Source organism: Amblyomma mixtum, chromosome 5, assembly GCF_055824585.1.
Source record: "Amblyomma mixtum isolate Tamu chromosome 5, ASM5582458v1, whole genome shotgun sequence".
Taxonomy (NCBI): Eukaryota; Metazoa; Arthropoda; class Arachnida; order Ixodida; family Ixodidae; genus Amblyomma; species Amblyomma mixtum.
The window spans coordinates 5,037,353-5,054,779 of NC_143016.1; the positions used below are offsets into that span (position 1 = coordinate 5,037,353).

The window sequence follows — 17,427 nt, forward strand, 5'->3', positions numbered from 1 at the left end:
TCACGAAATGGACTCTTAAGTCGCAACTCTGGATAAATTAGTCCTTGCTTTATTGAGGTTTAACAGCGTTCCCAGTCTTCTATAACTTCGCGAGTTGTAGCACTGCTCTGAGCTGCCATGGAGAAGCACCTGTGTATGAATTATGTAACCTGCTCCATTTAAATACTACATCGGTTTAGCCTGTTTTTAGCTTTTGTATAAAGCAGTTGATGGAACAGTGAAAGACGAAGAGAGCGTAGGTAGATAACTTTGGCTCAGTCTGTGTTAAGACTGGATAAGAACAGCTTTAAGTGATGGGGCAAAACTGGACACACTGTCATTCAAATACTTCAAGTTGCTCTGGAGATAGTGATGGAAATGTGCTGCTTAGGGCATGCTCAAAATGACGCTGCTCCACACTAAGCGCTTTAAATCCGAGTTCGTTCATGGCTTGCAGGCCAGCCTGCAAAAAAGAAAAGTGGCAGTGCAATTAAAAGTGAAATAAGCATAGCTTGCAGCACACCCCACAAGCAACAACAGACAGAACTCTGCCTAGCAATGCAACAGGAGGAAGAGAAGTGCAATCGAAAAGCTTGCAGGCTAATTCGTGCTATACCTTAACTGTGTTTTATGCAGTACCACCTCCCTCATGTTCCCAAGGTTGCCGCTCTGCATGAGGGCTTCGTCAGATGACGGCAAGGTGCTTGTACTTGCCCACAACTGTACTTTCTTGCTGCACTTAACAGAGCTCCCTTAGGGGCCCATATATTCTTTGAGGCTATCGTCTGTGGATATAAACACGAGTGCTGCTTTTCTGTTATGAAGGCGAGCTTGAAATGAAGCCCATGTATTACAGCAGCAGCTATATAAGGGATGCTGGCCCATTTCATGATGTTTGGTGTCTTACACAGGTGCATTTATGCAGAAGAATAAAAATAGACGTAGGAGACTAGACAAAGACCTGGGAAAGCCAAAATGTAACAATATACTGCATTTTATACATTAAAAACTGTGCTGGAAAGAAATGCAAACCTCCAGTAAAAATATGGGCAGAAAAGGAAGCACCTTGTCATGCTGCAATGTCGCTGCTGCTGTTAGCTGGACAGCGCAGAAAACATGACCTTCATTCAGGGTTCGAAACTGCACTTAAAGCGGCATTCACATGAGGGACCCCAGCATAGAAGTAGGCACAGAAAGCTGCCCAAACATCTCCTTCCGGCGGTACTCACTTCCCTGCACTGTATTCAAATGGGTCAACATGCGCAGCCGAGAGCTGAGGGAGATATCATTGTTACCGTTTGAACCACTTGCTAAAACAAAATGCCATTGTGGGCACCTCGCAGAACTCGGGCTATGAACTTTCCAGACGCAATAAAAACCCTGCTCAGGCCCCACCAATAAAAAGAAAGCGCAGAGAGAGGGCGTCACTTGCGCCAGTGTCCACCGCCAGAGCGTGACCAGATGCACCGCCATGCCTACGCTCAGGTGTAATGTGCGCAGTCGCCCTTGCTTAGGAAGGGATTCATCGCCCACGTGAATATTGCTTAAAGGGAACAAATATGGCTCTCTGCAGTAAAACATGACAAAGAAAGTCCGGGACAAGTGGAATGGTGTATGAGGTACCCGATAATTATTAAGTGCGACAGCACTGGCACACGTCACTACATTGGTATGACAAGTTCACACATGCTCCATTTCAGATGCCCCTGAACAGAAAAATCCATCTACTCCCGAAGAGATAAAACAGGAATGAGACTGGAGAACAGTGTGGGTCATAGTTGCATGTCTTAGCACAATAGTGCCTGGCCATGGCCGTATTACGCAGAGTGGCCAGTACAGCAGTCACTGATACTTTGCTCAAGAGAAAGGACTTGCCCGAGACGTGGCATGAAATGTAGCAAGCACAACTGTGGGGAGGCAAAAAGCAAAGAATGGAAGGTAAAATTGAAGAAACCAAAACAATGAGAGACAGCCCTGAGTAAAGCAATACAGTAATAGTGGGATGCTCAAAAGTCACTGGAAGGGCATGCAACCTGGGATGAGGTTAAAAGGTGAGAGTTTGAAAGGTAGAAAAACGCACAGAACCTGTATTAAACCACCACAAAAGAAGAAAGGTGGAAAGAACAAGAAAGGGACACCAAGAGGCAAGAAATCAGCTTGAATGGAAGCACGAACAACAGGACAGCAGCAAGAACAGCAGCACAAATTGCAAGCACTGAAAAGCTATTTCAAGCACTGAAACAGCTTTCTGGTTGTTTGACTGACCTCAGGGTGCAGTGAAGCAAGCCCCTCAAATAGCTAAACCCTAAAATCATGGAATGCTGAACTGTGTGTGCGAGTACAATGATATGCAATCATGAAATCTAAATGCAGTACGGTGCACTTCACTCACTGCTTGACAAAGGTGCATGATGTCAGCTGCACTGAAGTGCTCCATTCTTTTTGCAAGAGATGCCAAGTCAACTTCTCCAAGAGACATTTTTGCACAACGAGCATTCAGGATCTCTTCTCGGGCCTGCATGTAGAAGCAGAGATGCACCTGACGAAGTTTCTCTACAGCTATGCAGTGAAGTTCAAGTATGAATACTGCAGGTAATTAGGTGGCAGTGCTGCAACAGGCGCCACAAAAACAGTGCCAGCCACCACCCCAAATGCAGTGCAAGAAGGCTTTTCGTGCATTAAACAATTAAACATACATACTAAAAGTAAAAAAAAGTTGTTTGTGTAAACACATTAATTCTTTTATGCTCTAGTGCCACAGCCCAGTGTACACTAAGCCACTGCTCTATGCCTTTCACAAAAGCTGCGAGACATGCACTTGAGCACGACTTATACAATTGTTAGCTGATGCACTTGGAAAAGACGGGAAAGCACGGACACAGGAATTATTGCTGTTGTATTTATTGCACCATCAGTGGTACACCCTTGCGCATTATTTTATTCGCGCCCAGTTTTCTGCCCGTGTCTTTATGCGTGGTTTTTTTACACTGCAAGCATAACTAAATCAGAGATAGCTGTTAAAAAAATGCTCAACTACAGTATATGGCAGCCACAAACTCACCTTGGCATTTGGTGGCGGGATGTAGACAATCAGGTCAAATCTGCCAGGCCTTAGCAATGCATCATCAACAGCATCCGGCTTGCAGGTTGTGGCTATCATGACGACGTTTAGCCATCCCTGCCAACACAATCATGTCCTCAAGTGCTGTTATTACACTGCTGCAGAGGCGACAGCACACTATGACAGAGATTCTTTCCCGGTATTTTTGCCCACACAGCTACACTCTACCTGATGAATTTTGTGTCAGGACAGTGAGTTTTCTATGGTTTACAAAATATATCCAGAACACAGCTGCTGGCAAAATATTTAGAAAAGGTGGAATAATAGCGCCGTTCAAAGTGTGCACTGTCATGCACTCCACGTGACATTTGCTGTTGGCAAGCCGCATTGGCTAGCCTTCAGCACTGGGTGAGCTCAGGTTAGAGTTCCAGGTTTCTGAGAGGCAGCAGGCCTCTTCTACCAGCTATGAATGGCATGCCCACTGGAACTGCCACGTTCTTGCATTTCCTATGATCAAGGCAGGGTGTTTTGATCATGGTGTCAGAACATGCACACCAGTACCAACCAAGAAGCTGGTGCTACACGTGGTCTTTCATTCAAATCTGTGGACTCGCTACGGTGCCTGTGGCAGTAATATTTGGTCAAGATGATTATGACCACGTACCCCAAGCACAGCCCCGTTTTGTTTTTATTCAGAGGTCATAAACTGTAAGGGTCAGCAAGAAAAAAACAAAAAGATAGAACTTTATGCCACTGAATTTCCATCTTGTTCTTATGCATATATTTGTTTGTGATCATTTCATCCTACAAAAATGTGTGTAGTTCAAGCAAACATATGCATCAAACAGAGTAATCGCTCAGTTATTGTAGAAGCAGACTTTTAAAGCTGGAGATACTGTAATTTCCAGTATACAGTTGGCACCCTGTGTATGGTCCGCAGGGCTCAATTCTAGCTCAAAAGAAAATTATTTTGCTAGACTGTCCACACCCGGTACATAGTCTACAGGGGCCAGATGTACAATCCACACATAAAAATGTATGTGTACGTACTGATTAGCAAGATCTATGCTGATACAGCAAAAAATGTCAGTCTTTTCTGTGCGAAAAGAAGACTCGTATTTGTCTTTGGTAGTCTCGCTGTTGTTAGAGAGTTTCAGCACAGCCGGACAGTGGCAAAGTCAATTCAGTACTAATACATTGCCACTGCTACCGTTGCTGTGCTAGCCTAGCTGCATTTGCCACATATGCTTGTAGTTAATTAGTGTCTCTAACTCACAACACGCTAAAACTTTCTACTCTCTTCATTGGGACCATATGCCTACAAGCCGCCTTCAGCAAAGCCAATAACGATAATGGTAACACCTCTTTAACCTGGCAGGCAACTACCGGAACTTTGCTATGAGGTTGTTCTTTGTGGTTGTGGGACAACTAACAGATATTTACCTGGGTCCTTTCCTTTTTAGTGTTCCCTTCTAACAAGCATTGAAAAAATGTTTTTCCAAGCACACTGTGGTTGAAAACATCCTTTCGACACTCACCTCACTACTGCCACCTCTTTGAAGCGCACCACTTCCTGCACACAATGCATAAGTAAGTATCAGATTACAAAAGTTGAAGAACAGAACACAAAAAGAAAATATCAGTCATACTAACCAATCCCATCAATCTCGCACAAAAGTGCAGAGAGAACACGGTCCTGTGCTCCTGAATGCTCGCCGGATCTGCGGCCAACTAGAGTGTCTATGTCATCCATAAAAATAGCACTTGGTGCTCTCAGCCTCGCTTGTCGAAAAACCTGCAAGATTTAAGGCACCATGAAAAAGTTAACTGACATACTATTAGTAAACGGCCTGACGTAACCGGCAGCTGAACAATTCCAAAGCAGCATCTTCCTATCTTAAATGCAAGGACGGCAAGCTTGTCGTCCTGGTTAGCTCAGTTAGTAAAGCGACTACTCCGGTGAGGCGGTGGTCCTGGGTTGGAACCCCGGACCAGGATGAATTTTTTTTTAACTACGAAGTTCTGTGGAAGCTGTATAGCTTTCCGTCGTAGCCGTATGGCTGCGCTTGGGTGGATGCCAATGAGTAATTTGCTCCCTTATTAGAACACATTCTACTGCTCAGCACACATCACAGTGTCATGATTGTACTTTGTTTTATAGTGACGACACCTGCTTCTTAACAAGTTTTTAGCGCTAGGTCTCATGCTTTTCTGAACTTTGAGTTTTTTACTTGACCTCCAGTGGCAAGTAAACTAACAGGAGACCAGACTCACCGCAGTGATTACTTTCTCGGAATCTCCGACAAAAGGAGAGTACACGTTGGCCGCTCCAAGGGAGAAGAGTGTCAGTCCTGGGCAGCTAGCAGCGAGTGCAAGAGCGATGGCAGTCTTACCACAGCCCGGGGGCCCTACCAACAGCACACCTCTTGGCTGGGAAACTCCAAGCCTCCCAAAGGCTGCTGGATTCAGCAGAGGGCCCTCAACTGCCTGCATTCAAACGACAGGACCCCAGTGTCACAAACATAAGCAAAGAGAGTTCCATCCCATTGGCAAAAGTAGCACTTGGCATGAAAGGGTTAAAAATTGCAGCGGTCATTGGCAATGGTGTCTTTCTGACACTTTCCTTTGTCCGTTGATCAATGTTATCAGCTCTTCCTTCTAGCCCACATTTCACCTTTGATGCAGCCTCATTATTAGTGACACAACCATTTCCACGTATGACTGTGCAAGTGCTACAGGGCTATTAAAGAACAGCAATATTCTGTGATGACCTGTGAAAATTCGAATGTAACCGAGCCAACACCACTTGTAAGCATTTGATACTTAGAAATATGTCTGCTGCACATAGCCAGCTATGAAAATCTGTTACAGCTCTTTCACATCACCACAAGTACTGCACTCACTACCTTCCCAATTTACTTATGGCATAAACATTCTACACTCAGTACCATGCACATTGACAAGCCAGTAAGGGCAGAAAGATTGAACTGATCAGCAAAGAGCCCCTGAGACATTTTTGTTGACCTGTTGCTATGTTCCCTCCATTCTATGGCTTCCATTGCACTGCAGTGGCTTTCACTGCATCACTAAAAATGAAGTGCCACCAGTGGCCAGTTTCCCTCCGTGAGAAAAGAGCAAGGGAGAGACCACTCTGCTTCGGAGTCAAGAAAGAAGACTGAATGGTGCATTATGCCAACAAATAAGCAGCTGAAGATCACTGGGCCTACCTCTGTAGAGCCACCACATCCTAAGCACACAGCAAGTTTGAGAGGATAACGAGAATTCCAAAAGGAAATAAATGGTACTTTCATCAAAGGCTGTCACCGGGCCCCTTAATGAACAAACAAAAGAGGGCAACAGCCATTAATTCCAGGATAGCACAGTATGGTGTGAAGACTGAGATAAGGTGACATGTTTACCCCCGTGCTGCTTGCTGCAAACACAAACTTGACGCATACTGTAATAAAACAATTTTTTGATGCTTTCCATTGATCAACAAACACAGTCAGCCATGAATAAGCAGGGCTAATATAAGGAAATAGGAACATGCTAAGCATTGCAAAACAGTGAGCATAAAGTGGGAAAAAGCATAGCCCGCATATTGCAGGGATTATTTCATGAAAGCAGAATAAATGGGAGCAGCACTTACTGTTTGTAGTTTTTTCTGTATGCTTGCTATACCTCCAAGTTCTTTCCAAGAGAATCGAGGAACCATTTCAACAGCAAACTCAAGACGGCTGCTCAGGTTTGATCGAACTGTTGCAAGAGCAGCTTGAAAGTCTTTCTCTGTGACAAATGTCTCAGTGTGGTCTGAAGACTGTAAAAAGAAGGAAATTGTTGAAAATGAGACAGAACTCCGCACCACGTATGGCTGTTCAGTTCTACCATGTGCCAAGATTTGCTTTTAGCACAACCTGTCTCCACGCCCTCTTGCATGGAGCAGCAATAGCAGCTTGAAATAGTTGAATAGACTTTGCACTTTCGCTGGCGCCGACATAGCCATTTGAATGATTCTTGTCAATGTCCATGCCTCACTAGGATAAGAACATTTTTTTTTTTTCACGTGCAGACCAAATACTATATATAGCATCACACAGCTCTTAAAAATTCATTGCATATGTCACCAACCACATTCAATCTATCCAGAAAGATTTGAAGCCCTGTAGTATTTATAGGCATATTTTTAAGCAGTTCACTGAACTCTCTTCGAGCTACTGGACAAGAGGGTCTACGTCAAAGCACCATAAAGATTTAATGCAACAAAAATGTGAAGAAAATTAGGAGAAATTAGCTGCAGAGCTTTTGGAAAGTATGTCACCAGAAGAATCTTAACCAGACACGTCATGCAACAGGTTGTTCAATGTTGAATAACCCAGTATTCCATCACAAACTAAGGACTTTTTTAGATTATAAAAGGGCAAGAATCATGAACACCACTTTTGGTGTGTGGATAAGCTGAAATCTGTCCGAGTTGTGGCTGACAATGCTTGACCAACATTTTATAGTTTTAAAATGTGGGAAGATGACCGCTCACAGAAATAAGCACAATCAAGGACACACGGAAGTGCAAAACTGTTTATGCTACATCGCAAACAAGTCTGCTGATTTTCTGTTTCAAGAACCCAGGTAATTAAAAACAGCGCAACAAAGATTGTTTCACATCGTGTTCTATCACACTATTTCCCGAACTCAATTCTAACTTTAACTATCCTAAGTCAACGTGACGAAACCATTGTTGCAAAATCCACTCACAGTGCGCTTCACGGCAGCCATGAGAGACTCGCGAAGGAGGACCATCATGTCTCCAAGCACAAACCCAGATGTGGGCAGCACAAGATGGCTCAAGTCCAAGCCCAGCTTTGTTCCAGCAGTCCGTAAGATGCAACTTCTCTCCTCAGTTGACAACGCCCCCATCAACAGCTGGAACATGACAAAAAATATGAATATTCACACGGATCAAGATTTTAACAGGATACAAAACACAGCCTAGTAAATGCAGTTAGCAAAAGTGCAACTGGCGTCAGAAATAAAGGGAACCAAGTGCTGAAATCAAAGTGTACTGACACAAGACCAAGTGGAATTTAACCCTCTTACAGCCTTAGACAAGCCCAGTTCATCTTTGGCTGCAACATCCATACTGGCTTTTGACGAACCCACCTTGTCTAACATATTGCCATAATTCTGCGATATTCCTATTATTTTGTGGCTTTCCAACAAGGTAGCATGGTGTTCGCAGCATGATCAATAACGGTTTTTTTGCTGTGGTAAAACAGTCCTTTCTATGTTTTCTGAGCTTTGGGAGGAATAGGTTTCAGTTCAGATCCCTAAAAAGTGAAAGACTGCTTTGGCACGGTTTGGTCCGAACTGTTGGCTGTTAAGGGGTTAAAAGGCACGCCGTAACCAGGTGCGAATGCTTTAATGCTGCATTTATACACTATTGAATGTCCTGTTACATGAAAATCAGCTCAAATAGATCACAATACTGTATTCCATTTACTTTTGACACAAACCACACATGCAAATGATATTCAGAAGAGCCGATTTAGACAGATATTAAGGCCATGTGTGTTAGAAACTAGTATCGCAAATAAAAATGCAACTAAAAAAACTAGCCAATGCACTGCCTGTCGCTTGCAAATATCGCTTGATGGAAGCAAGGCAACCTCTGTGAACAAACAGAACCAAAACTGAAGACAGTGTAGAAGGCACAATGCTCCATGTGTTACGAGATCCCAAAAGAGGTTATCAGAAAAGGGAAAAGTAAGACGTCATGACAGCAACTGGGAGCTGCCCTTGCAAGTAAGGCTGTTAACTCCGGACTCCTGACATATATTCGTTTTTATTTTATGCCTTGCATAAGCTTCTGATGCACTAAGTTCTTGATCTACATCCGCAGCCAGTGCTTGGGTGTGCCACGTTAACAAAGAACAGCATTGCCTAGGGCAGTTCATGCGTTGGTATTTCTTTATCGGCTAGCAGATATGTGAACATCAGCGACAGACAGCACCAGAACAAAGCAGTATTATGGTGACTTATACCCGTGCCACACGGACAGATTTAATACCATTAAGTGCTTACTGCCTTAAGTTTTAATGTCATTCGTTTGGTGCCACACGCGTAAATTTAATGGCATTAGCCTTACTGCCATTCGCGACCTACTGAGTTCGCGACAACTCATTCGCCCGTGCAATGGGTACTCTCGTTCCCATTCCACACGCAGAAAAGCATGCAGTTTTGTTAGTAACAACTTCCTAACCAGTAGGAAATGGTTAATTCTTAACTTTCAGTCAGATGAGGCATTTATATACTGCATTTTCGATGCGAAGAGCGCCGTTTTAACCAGCCTTATTGACAGGTACTCTCGACTTGGGTGTTGGTATGCGAGTTTATGGCAACTTTTTCGACTTGTAAAGCAGGAACAGCCGTATTTTCTAGAAAATCGTTTTTACATTACATTTGAACAACATTCCCGATATATTGTGCTCATTAGGAATGTTTATATTCAGATGAAACTTCTGACTACCTTGCAAGCGTTATCGTCATAGTCACTTTCGATAATGGCATTAAATGTGGACGTGTAGCACCAACTCCGAAAATAATGACATTAACAAACTTAAGGCCTTAAGCATTTACTGCCATTTTAAGTGCGCGTGTGGCACAGGTCTTAGGGTAGCAATGGTGTTTCTTTCAGACGCTTGGAAGTACCCTGCCAGAACCACAGTGCACTGAGTTGAGAAGCGAAATGCAGGTCACCTCCCTATCGAAGCGTCCCGGTCGACGCATGGCTGGGTCGATGTTATTCGGTCGGGTCGTTGTGGCGACAACGAAGACGTGTCGCCTGTCCTCCGAGCCATCCATGAGCGTCAGCAGCTGCGTGACGAGCCTGTTGGCGTGCTGCGACGATGAGGACCCTCTGCGGACGCACAGCAGGTCCACGTCGTCTATGAGCACGATGCACGGTAGCACTCGGTTGAGCGCCGCAGCCTTCGCAAACACGGAGCGGAGCAGCGCCTCGCTGTCGCCGGGCGCCGAACGGCAAAGCTCCGGCCCTCGCACGCTCAGTAAGTGAGAGCCACATTTTTGGGCCACTCGACGAACGACGCTAGTTTTGCCAGTGCCTGGAGGCCCCGTAAGCAAGATTCCACTTTGAAGTCGCAGCCCGACACTCTTGAGCGTCTCGGGGTATTTGTGCGGAAATGTGCACAGCTTAGCAAGCAGCTCCATCGGTTCTCGTAGTGCCTGTTCCCAGACATCTGAGAATAGCACGCTATCGTTTTCTTCCGACTTGAATGTGACGTTGGAAACTGTTACTTTAGTGTTTCCTGTTATTCTGCAGGCGTCCTCCTTCGGGAAGACTTGGTCGATGACGATCGCATGCACCGCGCACAGCCGCGCGAGGGGACGGTTGGACGGGCAGAAAAATGTCGATCCCGTTGTCACGTAATAGTTTCGCAAAATCTTGGACAGCCAGTTGGCAAATCGTTCGCGGCGACCCTCATGCCACTTGATCAAGTCATGCACAGACTTGAGTACAACAGTGACTTCAGCGCTGTCGGCAGGCTGGCTTTGACCGAGAAGATCAATGCGCACGTCGTTCGTGCTGGCAGTAGTGTCACTGCCATTAACTCTGAGTTCCACAGTCCTGTCAATGTAGGCAACGTCACTCGTATACCGATGTGGATACACAACACACAAGTACGTTTTCCCGACCACCGTCACTTTGACGAGCGACCGCGGCCGACAGTTTCTTGCAAGTAAGTATGTAGCTGGAACCTCACAGATCTGGGATCCTTCAAGACGATCGTCACTGCCAGCATACGCTAAAGTCATGTTTTGTTCACGGCACAAAATTGGATGACAGTTAAAAGCTTTCGCACTATGGCTCCATGCTGCAGCAGTTCACGATGGGTTGGTGTTGAACCATGTTGAACGTAAACATAGAACACGTGCGCACTTGCGGATTTGCCGCTCAGCGGCTCAGAGGCTCGGCTCAGTGCTGCCGGTGCTGCCAGTACTATGGTGTCATGTATATTGCATTTTTCGCTTTAACCGTTTGCTGAAAACAATAATAACTAGCAATACTATATTTTTTTAACGTAATAAATGAATGATGCTGAGAAACACATCATTACAACATTTTATTTGCCATAACCAGAAATTAATAATTTTAAAAACAGCAAGTTTTGTTTCAGTAGTTTTATTATTAGCTAAAGCGCAGTAATAAATTAAACGGGGTAGACGAGGTTGATAACTCTATGGCTCGTACTTACTATTTGTGTCTTCATTTCCGACGTTCGTGATCGCAGCGCCGCGGCGCCTTACCCGAGCGCTGCCCTGGCGTCTGTTTTTGCCAAAATGGCTGCGGCCTGTTGTGGGTCGGACTCTTGGAATTTGGACATCAAAATCAAGTCCATCGAAAAGACCATCGCCCCCCTGGTGCAACAGGTGAGACTCGCCGGGCAAGTGTGCCTCGCATTACGCCCGTTGCGGTGCCCTTAGTTGTGCAGCGGGTGATACAGTTGTGGAAACGTGCTCTCTCCGCCGCTCGCGTGCCTGGACGAGCGCGTTTTCGTCTGCTATCGATGCTCGGACGCAGACGATCCGCTACTCTCCAATCGCCGGCACATCGGGCGCGCTGGCTGTTTACTCGTGCAGCAGTGATTCGCGCGATTCGTTATGGTTTCAAATGGCCGATTTGCACTGTGTGAAAATATTCTTGCATACAGCAGTTAAGAAAATATCTTGGTCGGTGAGAGTTATTTCTGAAAACAAGCGACGCAGCGGTTTAACGATTGACCTCGTCCTAGGAAGCAGTGAAAGCGCGTGCGTGGATATAGCAGAAAACATTTTACGTTAATAAGCTGCTTGGTACTATGGGTAATAAGTGATCGGCCGTCTAAAGCCTTGAAATCATTGTTTACGTCTGCACAAAAGCTAGAGCCAGATGGAAACAAGGGTTCTGAAAAGACAGCGTATGGCCGGAACTAGTTTAACTGGTAATTCCTTCTAGCTGTGCGCTTGCCTTGCATTCGCCGGTCCTGTTCCACAGCCCTACGAAGGGGGATTGTTTACACAAAACCAGTGTTTGTTTGCTGACGAAGCAAAGTATAAATATCTTTTGTTGTAATTCGCTTATGAGTGGAACTTAAAAACCTCCATTATTGAATTGAATTCGCTATAAAGAGACGATCTGAAAAAATTGTTTTCATTGTTGCTATGTTTTGGTAGCATCGAATTAAGAGTAGGCTCTTTTATTTATCATCAGAAATTGGCTCTTATTTGTAAGCTTCTTGTGTGCTTCAGGTGGGAAAGGTTATCTGGCAAGAAGGGATGAAGGGAATAAGACGGCGGAAAAGAGACAGAGAAGTGCATGTGCGCATTTGCATTTCTCGAGCATGCCTGGGTTGGGCCATATGCAGTGTGTTTGATAAGGAATCCAAATATTTTGAACGTGTACTAGACTTGTGAGGTCGGTCATTAAATTTGTTTGTTGACAACAGAATATATCTTTTTTTTTTTTTTTTCAAGGATGATGGCTCGACTTTCATTGTCGTGGTCGTTTTTTTTCAATGCATATCATGGTTTTTCTGTGAGCACTGACGGCAACAGGTAGAAAATTAAAGCACGGTTACCGTGAAAAATGGAAGGCTGTAACAGAAATGGAAGGGAAGAAAGATGTCGATGGAAATGTTGGAGGAGCTAGGCTACGGCCTATTTCCTTGGCGACTTTAGATGACCACGAAGAAGGTAAGAATTTTACAGTGATACTATGGAACAAAATACTAAAACATTCAGCTTTCTTTACCGTAATTTTCGTGAAGGCCGTTAGTTTATTTCACATGCTGTGCCGTATAATGCGGGAATTTGTGAATATACCCCTTGCCATGCCTGAGTGCTATTTCATTTTTAAAGCAGCTAAGTATGCAAATTTAGACAATACAGAATGACTCCCACACATCACGGGATAGAAATAAGGGTCCCACACGGAAAACCCGGTGTCGTCCTCGTCGGCGATGGCGCCGGTGGCGTGAGCGAAAATTCCCCGCAGCTTGCTCGGGAAGAGAAACCTGGGTTTCACAAGCCATTCCGGTGGCTGTGTTTGAAACAGCCACCTGCCAGGACGATGGCGCATTGTTTAACCGCTGCACCACTGCACCTGTAGTTGTATGAGGACTCCCAGCGATCTATGAATGTAAAGTCGGGAATGACCAATTGGGCATTTGCTGCCGCGTCATACTCTTACGGTGGAACTTAAGTGTCCTCTCCAGTTTCATTTTTCTGTTTGTTTGTTTGTTTGTTTGTTTGTTTGTTTGTTTGTTTGTTTGTTTGTTTGTTTGTTTGTTCTAAGCACCACTAACAAGCCTTGCATTCACTGCATAACCAGGGCGCGGAGGGAGCGCGTATGCGAATGCGCTTGAGGATATCTGCAGTGACATACACAGCAGAGATTGGCCTTTGCAAAACTGAGAGCACTTATCGGAAAGGGCGCCAGCTAGGTAGGGTTACAAAACCTCTCCGCTCTTATTTGCGTAAATAAGAGCCGAGAGGTTGTGTAACCACACGTGTACAAAAGGTATGAATTTGGAGGGTTGGAGTATGATGAGCTGAAATTTGATGGCAAACATTTTAGTTGCCTAGTTCCGATTACTTAGGGGAGGAACTGCAGCGCATGTTTGAGATCGAAATACACACAGATCTAGGTTGGCTTATAATTACTGTCAAGCAAATTAAAGGAGTATCCACTACTCTGGAAAAGGAACAACATTATACGACATGCCTGGAACAGTATTTTAGTTGTAAAGGAATCACGCTCATATCTAGGTCAGCGACTACAGATCCGGAACATGCGAAAGAGGGGCAAAAAAATAAATAAGGTCGGTGTGTATTAGTGGCAAGCGCTGTCAGATAATGATGTGTAGCTTACGAATATCTCCTAAGAAGGAAGCGTGGATAACGGCTTTGAGGGCTTGTATGCGAGGCCGAATTCATGCGTATATGTGCTAACGGAAAGGTTTGAAATTAAATTTAGGAGGCGCAACAACACGCGATAACGTTGAGAGGCAGGGAAAGAGAAGAGCAAAATGGACGAGAGACTAATGGAGTTTGTCCTGCAGTGGATTTAGACGGGATAATGATGAAGGTTATGTACCGCTAACAACGTTTCTATCTCTACCAATATATGAAAGGAGCTAATTCACTGAAGCCAGTCAAGAAGAGTATAGAGGAATTAGTTACGTTGACAAATGGGGAATTACTTGTGTAATCATGTTTTGCCTGGTAGATAACTGATTAGAAAGTAGAACAAAAAATATTCACATGCCGCCAGTGGGATCCGAACTCACGGCCTCCGTATGTTGCGTACGGTACCCTGTACCAACTGAGCTATGGCGGCGGCTGTCCAAACTTCTGTACTTGTATACTTTCGAGGACATTTATGTTGCTTGTAAATTAGCTTTGAGAGTGTACACCAGCGCCACCTTCGTCCATCGCGACGGACACAGAACGTCCTCACCGCAAGTGCCCCGTGGAACGTGATCGCACGGTGAGAGCAACAGCAGTGCGAGAACTCTCTTTGCTACCTATGGCATCAAGACTGCCAAAACTAAATTAACCCTCGTTAAGCTTTATATTTAGCAGACAACGGTCGGGAAATGAGGGACTCGTTGTGATATATACGTCCGTCATTATGTATGTCGTTATCACTATTCTGATTTTTTTTTCTGTGTGTGATACTATGTCTCAAAACTGCCACAGCATCAACTGAGGCTTGCAGCATGTTGTAAATGAAATAACTCAGTCCCACTTACTTGGAGCATCACTATACCATTCCTCTAGTTGGTTGCATGGTTACTAGCCACATTACAATTGGCCCCGCTTGAAATTCGCGCACTGTGACGTCGCGCCCATTTCGACCAATTGAAAAGCGTGACATTTTTGTCGACAACTCCTGCTTACAGCGATGAGGCATTAAAGGCTTCCGCCTTAAAGAATAAACGGATCTATCACTCTCAGCGCGCGTTGAAACGGAGCCTGCGGGGTGGGTGAAGCTGTGGTACGCCCTCGCTGCAGCAGCATTTTTGCGACGATCGCTTCCACCCCAGTTTTCGTCTGCTAGAATCTGGACACTGCGTATTTTGAGCCGTATTAAATAAGAAAACGCGAATGACGGCAACAAAAATTGGCTGTGGTTTGACCAATGGCCATCCCGAGTAGAATTGCGGAAGCAACGGCGCGGCAATCGCAGCGGCGGCGGCATCTCAGGGGGCACTTTGAAAAGGGCATAGAGGCGAAAGCGTTTCCCGCCCCACTTTGACTGCCTGTGTGCCACTGGTGACGTCGCTCATAATTAATGACTAATTACTAAGTAATGTTCATTACTAATTATTGGATAATTACTGATTAATTGCTAAATGTTCGACCCCGGCCGCGGCGGCTGGAATTTCTTTGGAGGAGAAATTCTAGAGGCCCGTGTACTGTGCGATGTCAGTGCACGTTAAAGAGCCCCAGGTGGTCGAAATTTCCGGAGCCCTTCACTACGGCGTCTCTCATAGCCTGAGTCGCTTTGGGACGTTAAACCCCATAAACCAAACCAATAATTAACTGCTAATTAATTACGCTGAAACTTCGCTTAAGCTGAAGTGGAACGCGACAGCGTGTTGTAGCGCTGCCAGGGGGTCCACGGAACGCCGCCACCCGTTCGGCGCGATTCCTTGCCCTTTGAACGCAACGCTTTTTGAGGAAAGGAAATGGCCCAGTAATTCTCTGTCATCTCGGTGGACACCCGAACCACACCATAGAGGAAGGGAGGAAGTGGGAGTGAAAGAAGAAAGAGAGGCCGTAATGAAGAAAATGAAAATTGCATTTCAGGAAAGGAAATTACGCAGTAACTGGCTCACATATCTCGGTGGATACCCGTCATCCGTTTGTAGAGGAAGGGAGGAAGTGGGAATGAAAGAAGAAATAGAGAGAGGGGCCGGAAGGCAGAAAATGAAAATTTGAAATGAAAATGAAAGGAAAGGAAATTACGCAGTAACTGCCTCACGCTCCTCGCGCATGCGCAGTTGGGGCTCTCCGGGGCTCCGCGAAATCGCTCACACCTAGCGTAGTCCGCAACAATAACCTCAGGGTCGTCCCGTGAAACTGCCTCTAGTATCAACACCCGTGCGCTGTCTCGTGACATAGTTTCGTTTCCCCATCTTTGATACAATCGGTTCTGTGCGCTCACTTCATTGCGACGATAGATTTGCTTCATCATCCGCAAGGAAATCCACAAGACGCATAAGCACGCGGAGCATCATATGGAAAATTTCCTGAAAGTTTCTCGAACTGAAGCTGGCTGCTGTTCTGAAAACGCGCTGAGAATGGCATCGGATACGATCACCACTCTTGTGCTCCATTTAAAGCACCACAGAAAATTGTATGCGGAATTCTAAATGCCGAAGCTAAAGGCTGAAACCACTGAAGCGTTGTTGTAAGAAAAAATGGCTACGGAGAGACCAGGCTGTTTCTCATTTGACTTCAGCAACGTTATGGGCATATATATATAGCCGGATTTGCAGTGCTGCGGAGCTGGTTGTTGTTGTTGTCGTACATACTTCTCAGGGAACTGTGTTGTTCCCCGAGAAGTATGTAGTCCCTCAACCACGAGAGCGGAGCGGTGCGAAAAGTCTTTGCTGGGATTTCGGAAAGCAGATATCAGTCCAACAAGAATTTTGATTTGCAGGAAGACAGGAAAGCTGCTAACGCCACGCATCCTCAAGACGCCTGCGGGCGTGTAATGCTCAGCTGTGATACAAAACGCTCACCCCCAGTCGCTCGTTCACCGGTGTTCGAAAGTGGCTCTTGCCCATACCGATCAAAATGGGATACTTACACTGGTGGGGGGCCTTTATCGGGGCTTTGCAGCAATCACTTCGGCTTCGCCACGTTGCCAACGCCGTGTCGACACAGCGCGGCAGCGTGCTTCCGAGGGAGAAGCCGTCGTTTGCCGCAACGTCGCAAGGCTTCGTGGCAATGCACCCAAGTAATTCACTCGCGAAATAAATAAGTTTGAAGGAACCGCTGGTCGTATTTCAGGATGGACTTGACTCGAGACTCTGAGCTACTTCGGCGCTCATCCGCCACCGTCCTTTCGCGAAGGGAATCAGTTATGTCTTCTCGGAATAAGAAGGATGCAGGCTTCTTGGATACTTCAGAAAAAAATGGAGATGAGAGGCCGTTCCGTCGCCTAGCTATGCTAATGAATACTCAAGGCTGATTAGCGTCCGGTGCTGTTTGGCCTTGCGGCACTCGTTAGAAGCTCATTTGGGGAGCATCCAAGTCGTCCGATCACTGTGCGTTTTCCCAAGGGCGAGAGATGGAGGGGACGGCGGCCCTGGATCTCCGGA

General features: G+C 45.6%; 2 protein-coding genes across 2 annotated transcripts in view; one reads left to right on the forward strand and one right to left on the reverse strand.

Moving 5' to 3' along the window:
• Nucleotides 1-27: 27 nt before the first annotated feature.
• On the reverse strand, nt 28-11,003 carry LOC149341210 (ATPase family gene 2 protein homolog B-like). Its single transcript, XM_089543153.1, has 9 exons — nt 9,794-11,003; nt 7,793-7,960; nt 6,690-6,857; nt 5,315-5,527; nt 4,694-4,835; nt 4,579-4,613; nt 3,041-3,157; nt 2,372-2,494; nt 28-442 (listed from the first exon to the last, which is right to left on the reverse strand). The coding sequence occupies exons 1-9, from the start codon at nt 10,868-10,870 to the stop codon at nt 317-319; spliced, it is 2,169 nt and encodes a 722-aa protein (XP_089399279.1). The 5' UTR covers nt 10,871-11,003; the 3' UTR covers nt 28-316.
• A 387-nt stretch (nt 11,004-11,390) lies between these two features.
• The window catches only part of alpha-Catr (alpha-catenin related), a 100,779-nt gene continuing 94,742 nt past the window's right edge, over nt 11,391-17,427 (forward strand). The window contains exon 1 of the mRNA XM_089543156.1: nt 11,391-11,485. Within this exon, the coding sequence (XP_089399282.1) occupies nt 11,396-11,485 (90 nt within the window). The 5' untranslated portion in view covers nt 11,391-11,395. The remainder of the gene's footprint in view (nt 11,486-17,427) is intronic.

What these genes read in the sequence shown, in the direction of transcription:
- LOC149341210 (XM_089543153.1), bottom strand. Translation starts at nt 10,870, where the DNA reads ATGACTTTAGCGTATGCTGGCAGTGACGATCGTCTTGAAGGATCCCAG. An exon ending in CCGAGAAAGTAATCACTGCG is followed by an intron (nt 4,836 to 5,314) that starts GTGAGTCTGGTC and finishes TAAATCTTGCAG; the next exon opens with GTTTTTCGACAAGCGAGGCT. An exon ending in AAAGAGGTGGCAGTAGTGAG is followed by an intron (nt 3,158 to 4,578) that starts GTGAGTGTCGAA and finishes TTGTGTTGGCAG; the next exon opens with GGATGGCTAAACGTCGTCAT.